Source organism: Nanorana parkeri, unplaced genomic scaffold, assembly GCF_000935625.1.
Source record: "Nanorana parkeri isolate BGI_ZX_2015 unplaced genomic scaffold, ASM93562v1 scaffold1497, whole genome shotgun sequence".
Lineage (NCBI taxonomy): Eukaryota > Metazoa > Chordata > Amphibia > Anura > Dicroglossidae > Nanorana > Nanorana parkeri.
In genome coordinates this window covers 225,097-235,667 of record NW_017307765.1, presented here as the reverse complement: position 1 = coordinate 235,667, position 10,571 = coordinate 225,097, and the positions used below count along the sequence as shown (strand labels likewise).

At 43.6% G+C, this 10,571-nt stretch overlaps 1 protein-coding gene across 1 annotated transcript in view; it reads right to left on the bottom strand.

Moving 5' to 3' along the window:
* Nucleotides 1-1,548: 1,548 nt before the first annotated feature.
* LOC108798524 overlaps nt 1,549-10,571 on the bottom strand; it is an 11,748-nt gene continuing 2,725 nt past the window's right edge. The window contains exons 3-8 of the mRNA XM_018570288.1: nt 10,361-10,483; nt 8,711-8,765; nt 7,619-7,947; nt 4,901-5,117; nt 2,856-3,013; nt 1,549-1,647 (exon numbers count right to left, since the gene is read on the bottom strand). Of these exons, the coding sequence (XP_018425790.1) occupies nt 1,549-1,647; nt 2,856-3,013; nt 4,901-5,117; nt 7,619-7,947; nt 8,711-8,765; nt 10,361-10,483 (981 nt within the window). The remainder of the gene's footprint in view (nt 1,648-2,855; nt 3,014-4,900; nt 5,118-7,618; nt 7,948-8,710; nt 8,766-10,360; nt 10,484-10,571) is intronic.

Here is a 10,571-nt window from a genome sequence, read left to right as displayed (position 1 = left end):
TCATTTTTTGTACCCATGTTATATTCCACATTTTAGGCCTGAAAATTACTTAAAACCCCCCAACATTATATATTTTCTGAATGCCAAGACCCTATAGAATAAAATGGTGGTAGTTGCAAATTTTTATGTTGCGCAATATTAGCGCAACTCCTTATTAAACCCCAATATTTAGTGAAAAATTTAATTAAATGCCCCAAAACACAACAAAATACCCATTTTTTTAATGAAATATAAAAGATGAGGTTACAACGAGTAAAACGATACCCAACATGCCCAGGTTACAAATTGCGTGCATCCGTAAAACAGCGAAAAACCCCAGTACCCCAAAAAGTCCATAGAAGACGCTTTAAAAGCCCCCACAGGTCATCAATTTAGAGATACCCCAAAATACTGGCCCTAGAATTATTGCTCTCACTCCGGCGTGCGCGGCGATACCCAACATGTGTAGCGCGTTCGTCGTTTTCATACGTAGGCGCACCCGACGCGTGTTTACGTGGCGACGCGCGTGCTCGCGGGGACGGGGTACTTTTAAATTTTTTTTTTTATTATTATTAGATTTATTTTATTTCATTTTAATTTTAAAAACTGTTTTTTTTTTTTTTTTTACTTTACTTTGACTGCTATCACATGGGGGGGCTTGCAAGCCCCCCCATGTGATAGCAGATGGTGGTGACAGGTACTCTTTAAGGTGATGCTGGGGGTCCAAAAGACCCCCAGTGTCACCTTTACACTGGAAATAAGCTATTGAAGTGCAGATCGCACTTCAATAGCTTATAGCTGGGCTCCAGGAGGAGGGGCAACGGAGCCCGGGAAGCACGGCGGGGGTGTCCGGCGGGGGGGGGGCCCCTTCTTCGGGACACAGAAGCGATCTGGCGACAGGTAAGTCGCCAGGATCGCTTCTGTTGTAAAGCCGACAGTTGGCTCTACAAGTTTAAACAGAGTCCAGGTGGCAAAAGTCACCGGGAGTCTGTTTAAACAGCCCCAATGCTGGCGACGTACACTGTACGTCGTCAGTCACGAAGGGGTTAATGCAACACACTTTAATATGCGTCTGGCAATGCACCACAAATGTCTGACGGGGGCCTATAGAAGATTGTACCAAGGAAGTATACTGGTTGTTACCATTCACATCACTTACTAAAGTTTATTCAGATCCCTGGTCATACTGGTCCAACAGCTTCATGAATATTAAGAACTCTAAAATCGAGTCTATTATTTTCAGAAGGAGGGGGTCAGCAATGACAGCCTCCATGTTTTTATCAGTAAAAGTTGTTTTTTTAACACATACAGTGACATAATAACATGCACCCTGAAGCTACTGAGATGTGCCATAGGTGCTGATCAAGTGTACAGAATGTAACTGGCTCCTAATACCACCAAATGTGCCACACTACAGTCACATGAGTACAGTGGTACCTCAGTTCACAAACTTAATTCGTTCCACGATTCTGGTCACAAAACGAATCAAGCTGTGATCAGACCGCAATCTCGACTAGAGGAAGCCATGACCATGTGTCAGAGCAGGGAAGATGGCTGCGGTTGTGTTTGTCACCCGATGCGGAGTTCGCAAACTGAAGCAAAATCTTGAACTTCCGGTTTGCTCGCGAACAGAAGCGTTTGTGAACCGAAGTACCACTGTATATTCAGCTGTAAGGATAGTAAGCCGTAAAATGTTTAACATGGGCTTAGTAGGTCTTTAATAAATCAAACTTTTAAGCCATTCACACATTTTATAAAAATTGAAAAATATTGGCAACTTGAACTCCAGGCATTTAAAACGTTAACCCTTCCAGTGGGGCTACCCAGGCACTGTAAGTGTTAACTGCTCGTATTTCCCTAGGGGCTGAAATAAAGAAGATATTCTCACCCGATCCTTGGTCCTGCAGCGGTGAGTGCCCACCTTTCTTCCCCCCTCTGCTCTGGCATGTCCCTCAGTATCCTTACATCTAACACAAGTGAATGTACTGTATTACACATGATGAGGTCAGCGGGGCTTAGACTGCCAGAGCACAGAGAGAAGAGGCTGCAGGGACTGGTGTAACAGCCAGACAGAATCAAGTATCAGGTAAGTATATTTCCTTCATTTAAGCCCCTTAAGAAAAAGGAGCAGTTAAGGACTGCAGTGAAGGGATTTCCCCTTTTAACCTTTTGCTATCCTAGAGTTCTTCTTTTCTTATTAAAAAGCAAAAGGGGGGAAAGCGGCCTAAATAGTAGTAGGTAAAACAGGTAACTACTGAAATGCCATACTAGCTTGCAATGCAAAAACCCCCATACCAAGAAAGCATCTCATGGCCCTCAGTTTGAAATATGGTCCTTCCTTTGGAACACTCTCTCAATAAAGAGAATCTTCTGGAGGGTGTTGCTGCTCCAGTTTCACTTTCCTGTTAGTGAAAACATGGAGACAGCACAAGCCCATAAAAACCACATTAAAAAGCTCTGTTTCAGACACATAATTTAAAGGGGTATTTCCACTTTTGCAGACAACTTTTGAGAAACCCCTCCAGATGTTTCTTAAATGTTCCCATTCACATGGCATACCTAAAAATAGCATTCAAAAAAAAAAAGGGGGGGGGGCTGTGGGGTGATGGATTGCTTACTTTTTTAGGGGTTCCTATGTAGCAGGATTATACACTGGACATTATATGCATCTTCTAGTTGTTAGAATAGATGCATGTGAGAGAAGGGATTGACTAATTGACAGGTTTTTTTTTTTTTCTTTTTTAATGTTTGTTTAGGTTCTGCAGTGTGATTGGGGACATGTAAATGTAAAGGTGTTATTTTAATTTGGTTGCAAACGTGGAAAAACAAAATCCTAAAAAAAACACATTGGCAGTCCATAGCTACAAACATCTTACCGTGTTCTTACTGCTGAGTGGATGGGCGATCGAGGCTGCTCTTATGGGTACCCTTTGTGCCAAGCTAACTTTGCCGACAGGGGCAGTGGACACACCGATATTCGACAAGATGCTAGCCAGGGCAACTGGATCGGCTTTAAAGTCCACCTCAGAACCACCTAAGAAAGCACGAACACACATGTTTTTTATCGGTGAAGATTTTAGATCCATTAATATATCCTATTAAAATATTTGTTAAAATTCTCATATAAAGCTAAACTATGTTTAGGGGAAAAAAGGTTTTTGCCTCTCCTAGCGCTAAATGGTTGCAGTCAACAATCCTCCCTCAGACTCAACTCTTCACACTCTCGGGGGCTGCTCATCCATGGGATCAGGGAATTCTCCCTTTTAACAGACAGCATGTTACACGTGCTGAAATTCTAATCTTGTACATATACCCATTTTTATTTAAAGGTTGTGGGGTTTGTTTTTTTTTACACATGGAGGCAGCACTCTTTTTTATCTATGTTTGTGTACGTATATTTCAAAAGTACGTTTTCAGTACTTTAAAGCCCAATCGAATTTGCAGTTTAAAATCGGCTTAATATGAATCAACACAAAAAGGTGTGCAAAGCATTTGTTCTCTTTAGAAAGCAGCCACATCCTGAGGGGAAAAGCCTGTCTCTGCCAGCATGATGCAGAGTAGAACTCTTATGCTCTGTGTGAAAGCAGTGGTCTCCATGCAGATCTGACATGCCCCCTGCTAAGTGAGACTTGGAGTTCTCCAATCATCAGGGTGCATTAGCTTTGCTAGTTGCAGAGCTATAGCTCAGACTCAGCAGAGGGCATGTTGAACCTTTGCATAGAGACCATATCTTCCATACAGAAAACAAGGGTCCTCTGCAAAATGCTGGCAGGGGACAGGCCTTTCTACTACACTGGTGGTGGCTGTTTTAGAAAGAAAATTAAACCAGAAGAAGACATTAAAAACATTGTTTTGATGCATCTGAAATGTGTGCGATTTAAACTGGAGGTTCAGATGAGCTTTAAATCTACAGGTTTCATTAAAATAATAAAATCACAAAGATCCTTTTGTGGGACTTGTCCTTACAGGAAGGCACTGCTCTGCCACATCTTCCACTTGCTCAGCTGCATTGTCACACACACAAACACTTGTAAAATAAATTGTGGCTGTGCCCATCTCCACCACTGCAATAGCAATACAGACCTAGTAACGTAAGATGTAAAGAACAAGCTGGAGTGATTTAAACCTGCCCAATCATGACACCCTGAAGTGGAACACACAGACTGGAGGCACTAGTTCTATTTTGCCTTCCGTTAGCATTTTTCATTATATACCCTGTTTTAGAGAGTATCTGTGCTTCTCTATACAATACAGGCATATTATGGCTGATGGGAGGGGCTGGCAGGGTGCTGTGCATAGCTTTCTGAAAACATCACCCTCCCCTGCCTCAGTACTCTTGATAAGAGCCCTCATGCAAGCAAGCTGGCTCAAGGAGGAGTCATGCAAACATCAAAATGCCTTGATAAGTCAATGTCAGTCTTGAGGACTATGTGTTCCTGGACAGACCGTCGGTACCCACCCAGCTGCCTTACAGCTGGGGTCCACCTTAGAGCGTGTGGGAGAGAGCCAGAGCCAGCCGTGCCCACCTTTTCCCAGTCTGAAGCTGCAGGGAGCGCTGGAGGAGCAGAGTGGGGTTTAGCAACTGACAGTCACTGTTCCCTGCTGCAAGCAAACCAAGAGCAGACTGATCAGTGGTCACGTGCTCTGTCAGCTCTTTAGCTATTACACCCCATTACACTGAGCGACATGGATACTGCACGTTTTTCCACGCGATTTCGGGCCGAGCGGCTTTGAGCTACATTGCGTGATATTGAGCGACATTGCACATTTTATCGCACTACATAGTGCGTTTTTTGGACGGGACTTCGTCGCTGCTACATTGGGCTGTAACCATTAACTCCAAGGTTACTAAAAATGTCATAAATGAAAACACTAAAGTCATGAGCATCACAAAGACAGACTAGTGACATTTCCTACATACCCATCACAACACTGGATTCCTTTTTGTTCTGGCCAACAACAACTTCTGATAGGGGTTCCCGACTTTTGCAACTTGCTGGAGAATTACAAGATGGTTGCCCACTGGACGATTCTCCAGAAACTTTTACACCGGCAATTTTTACTCGAGAGTGCTCTCTCCTCTGCGAAAAGTTGAAAGGTTGGGGGCGAGTGCAAGATTTTTTGCTTACAGCTTTTCCCTGTGTAAACACATAGGCATAAGAGATAACATAACAAAAAAGTGAATCCAGCATTTAAAGTGCAAAATACTATTAGTATATATTTATTAGTCAATATACAAATGTACAGGATTACAAATTGTGACAAACCTTACTGTAACCATGCAATTCCCAGCTGTCAGTATATAAAACTGAGAAGCAACCCAATGACTTGAAAAAGAATGACAGTATTTTTGTGTCTCTTATTATTCAGCATCTCTCCGCTATCTAGTTGCTGACTTATATGAAAGACAAGGAAGGCATATAAATATAACTGCCACACACAGTCATCAAGAATATCGCAAACACACGAATAAACTACAAGTCACACACACGTTAGAATTGTAGACCGAATGGGAATTTTGGGGGCAATCTGCAAAATCCCAAAGCTAAATAGTAGTGATTAGACTGCCCTGTTAACTCTAAGGCTCCATTCACACTGAGCGACATGAAAATCGTGCGATTTTCCGCGACTTTTTCCTATTGGGCTGTATGCAATCAGGAGCAAAATCGCTCGAAATCCGCAGAAAAAAGGGTCATGTAGGAGCGACGAGCTACAAGTGATACTGAGCGGCGAGATGTGAACAGCTCCATTGAAATGGATTGGAGAAGCTACATAGAGCGATATCGCGTGGAAATATGAGCGATAAATCGCTAAGTGTGAATGGGGCCTAAAGCGGACAACCACAAATTAAATTCTGTGCTTTGCTCACGTAGACCGCCACAGACGCATACACTTGCCTTACTTTTACTCAGTTGGCCATCGGGAATGGAAGGAAAGTCCTGTGAAAGCTAGGAGTCCCAGCTTACACAGGGCTTTAGACTGACTCACCTAGTGTGACGTGTAGCGAGTCACATGCTCCTCTACTGCAGGAAATACTGAATATTTATTTTAGCCCCCAGAAAAAGGGAAAGTAGTGGATATAAAAATATACCAGTATGCTGGTAAATAACTACAAGACTGAGGCATTTTTTAAAAGCAGTAAATGTAATCATGCACTAAAAGTGAATAATTTACGGTCATTTAAAAATCATGCACTAGAAAGATTCACCTCCAGTGAATGTCAGACTCACTCCTTTATAAATAAACTACCAAGAGTCCTCCAATATGAAAAAAAATACCCAAACACAGTTTACTTCCATTTAGAAATAACAGCTTGCAGGAGACCTGCACTCTACCCACTTCTAGTCATTAAATACTCTCCATAACAGGCAAGTACACGAGGTTTTGCAAACCCACACACTACTTTCTCTAACAGTTAAAATGACAGGAGTTTAATCTTAAAAATGCATTCAAGTATCTTAACTCATTTTTTTGTGTATCACTCGGCTGAATATCCTCAAATCATCTCTGAATTGGTGCCGACACTGTCCTTCCTTCTGAAGGGGGGCTACTTTTGTTTTCCATGGTCCCTGTGTGGTTGTAAAGTAGCCAACCCTCCACGCTCACTCCTGTGATGGACTACAATCTCAATACAAATTAGTAAACTAAATGTGAGACTATAGCCCATCACAGGAGCGAGCTTGGAGCGGTGACTACTGTACAACACAGTGGATTTTTAAAGGAGAACTATGGGGTTAGGGCTTTTCCCCATAGTTCTCCTTAGGGTAACGGGAGGACACAAACTAGCGTCCTCCTATCACCCTAAGCTCTCCCATCACCCTAAGCTGTAGCTCGCGGTATACTGAGACGCCGCAGTATACGGAGACGCCGCAGCTAAAGCGGATCCCGACAATTATGTCTGAATCCGCCCAGCTGCGTGAGTGACAGCTGGCTGCCTATCTAGAGGCAGAGCCAGCTGTTCCCGCCCCCTCCGTTCCACCAGTCAGTGCTGGAGGATCGGAGCGGGGAGGGGGAATCCAGCCCCTCCCCTGTCACAGCGCTCTGCCGTGACAGGATCGAGAAGTGAGCGAACGCCGGTATGTGTTCGCTCACTTCCCGATCTACTGAGCCGATCTGTGACAGTCTCATTGTCGCAGGTCGGCTAGAACTACGAGGATGAGTGAAAAGCACTCACCTCATAGTTCTCATTTTTCTTCTAATTGAAGTGTCTGGTGTGCAGTGCCCCGACACAGTGCCAAACTCCTGATCCCAGTAGGTTTTTTTTTTTTGTTAGAACGTTATTGAAATGTCACAAGTGACATTTCATTCAGCTCTTCGGGCACAGTGGAGTGCAAGGCGGTTGCTGCGCTAAACAAAAATTACAGCATACCATATTTTTATTCAGCGCACACCAGCGTGTTCACATCACAACGCGATGGTGTGAACCAAGCCAGTCCGTGACAAAATGGCCAGCACAGCTCCAACGCATCTGGTGTGAAGCAGCCCCAAGACTCAGGCCACCGGAAAATTAAGTATACAGCATCTTGTTTTACAGGCTGGATTTGGACGAGTTAAGACCCCATAGTGACAGGGTCACTTTAAATAATATAGATAATTGGCAAGTGATTGAATACATTTCTTATATTTGCTCATAATATACCCTTTGAAAATGGGTCTGCCACGACTGGTGCATCTTCTGGAAATCCGGTGGTGCCCTGGCCTTAGAGAGAACTGGAAGCTTGCTTTGCTGTGGCCCATGTGGCACTGCATTTTGTGCTGTTGGCTTTTGCTGAAGACATGCAGAAGAAGTCATACAATTCTCTTTTCCTTTTATCTGGCAGTTCTTTTCAGCAACAGAGAGCTTCCTGACAACATCCACAGGAGCATCGTTGTATGACTGCATTGCCAACAAACAGCGTAGTTTCGGCTTATAGGCTGCAACAGCCTCAAGTCCTTTTCCATCAAATACAAATATAGAATAAACAAGACCTAAAAGAAAAGAAAAAAGAACATTTAAAATAATATTCCTCTGTATAGCTTTCATAACACAGACAGCAATAGAATATGGTTATCAATGGACATAAAACTATACAGGCATCTCTTACTGTATTGTAGACCCACAAAATAGTAATGAATGACAACAGTAAAATACCACAGAAACTACATACATATCACCATAACAAATTAAAGTGTATCTAAAAACAAAATAAATAAATTGCAGCTTATTAGACCTCAGATGTGGCAGCTGCATTCGTTTTTTTCTTCATTCTCACCTGGTAATCCTGCAAACAACACACTTCATTTATATATTACAGGTATTTATATAGCGCTAACAATTCACGCAGCGCATTCACATCAGTTCCTGCACTCAAGGAGTTTACATTCTAAGGTCCTTAGGTCACATCCATAAAGGGACAATTTAGACATGAGTCAATTAACCTACCAGCATGTCTTTGGAGTGTGAGAGGAAACCCACACAAGTACAGGGAGAACATGTTCTAGGGTGGCTATGCTCGCTAAATCCTTTGTCTCTATAGGGAAAGCCATGGTTGTAACCCTAGGACAGAACTAGAAGCAGATCTTCCTTATGTCATCCCATTACATGGGGGTAGGGGAAATGAGTAGTTTACAGAAGACAGCATTGTCTGATACATTAAAGAAGAACTCTTCCAGTGGAGATATGCCCACACTGAAAGGGTTAAGTGCTTATTTTTGTCTAGGTTAAAGAAAAAAAAAAAAAGGGTATACTCACCTGATACTCTGAGCCAGGTTGTTCTTACACCCGTCTCCCCCTCCTCTGCAGTGGTCTAAAGTCCCATAAATTATTACATCAATACACTGTGTATAGATGTGAGGAAGATTCCAACGCTGCAATTGTGACAGCTGGCGGCTCAGAGCTTCAGACAGGTAGAACTTTGTTATTTTGCCACCGAGACAAAAACGAGCACTTAACCCTTGCAGTGCATGGTATCCCACTGCAGGGGTTAAGAAAGTTTTCCAGGAGTTCTTCTTTAAATTCGCAGGAAGTCAGGAAAGATCAACAGGTAATTTCTGCACTCGCTGAAAACGTTCATAGCCTAAAAAATGAAAAGTTGCTACCATATCGAAGGACAGGTAAGCCGCAGTTGATCAAATCTTTGTTCTTGGGTTTAGATATCCTTTAAGGCCTGCATCAACAGGCTTTAGGCTAGGTTCCCACCTAGGCGATTTGTCACGCAGAACACAAATTCGCATTGAAGTCAATGGAGGCTTTTCACACCAGTGCGGTTTGTTGTGCGGACGAAAATCGCCTGTCGCGCAAAACAGTGCAGGGTGGTGGTCGTGCGGTTTGGGTCTCATAGACATCTCTACACATAGAAAACCATTCAGTTTTCAAAGAACAGTAGCGAAAACCACTCGCCAGCTCCGTTGCCTAGGTGTGAACCTAACTTTGAACTTTTTCAATCATCGATTAATCGGCTTCCGGTTAGTTGACCCTGCGCGCCGCACCTCCATCTCGCCGCTGCCAGACCCGCCCACATCCACAATCGGCGCGGTGTAAATGTAAAGAATTGTAAAATGATGTCCATTTAATGCATACCGAGCACTTTACTGACATTATAGCCACACTGCAACAAAAATCTTCAAAATACCTTTTGTGGCAGTTGTTTTTGCAGTCGCATGACCACTCAGGCTTTGTTCTTCTCCATTGCAGCAGAGTCTGCAGGCATCTACTTCAGGGCACCTCCAAGTCACTTCTTCCCCCACTCCCAAATTTAAAGTGACATACAGGTTAATTTTTTTCTTCCCCCACCCAATGTTGGTGTAAGGACTTACCTTAAATGAGGTCTCTTAATCTGATCTTCTTTAGTGTAGTTTTCAGCTGTCCCTCCAGCGCTGGTGCGGGTCTCCGATCCAGCGCCGACTCCTCTGTCCTCCTCTTCTCTGATGTCCCACGGTGTCTGTTTGGGTGCACCCTGCTCCATAGACTTACCTTGTGTCTCTCCTCATCTCCCGGCCGAACATCTGAACTGCGCATGCACCCGCCCCAAGATCCTTTGCAGCTGCCCGAGACTCTTCAGATGTTCTGACGGGAGCGCACAGTGAAGACACAGGTAAGTTGAACCTGTTTGAAAAGGTTTTTTGAAGTTTTTGCATATATCTACTGCTGGCTAGCAGTAGATATATGCAAAAACATGCTGAGGGTTTAATAACCCTTTAAGTGTACAAAGCCCTGTGGTGTCAGCACCCCCTATAGGCTAAAAACACCTGTAAACCAACATGCCCACAATGAGGGATGAGGGTGACAACTCTCCTGGAATTTCAGCAGAAAACTTGCAGAGTTGTCAGCCTTCTCCTGAAAATGACCTACGATACCAACAGCCAATCAGAAGCTGGAACCCTCGCCCATGTGCATACTTACCTCTCCACAGTGGTGGCAACTCACAGTGTTCATATTCTCACGCAAGTAATTTCCTTTGGCACCGCCTTCACCTGCACTGTAATCCCCATAGGCTTCAATAGAGCTGCACTGCTTACATCTCTTCTGTAGAAGAATTGCTCCATTTAGGACTATGGAGAGATAATGGGCAGGGGCAGGAGGCACTACAGAATTTTGCACTCAGGATATAAAC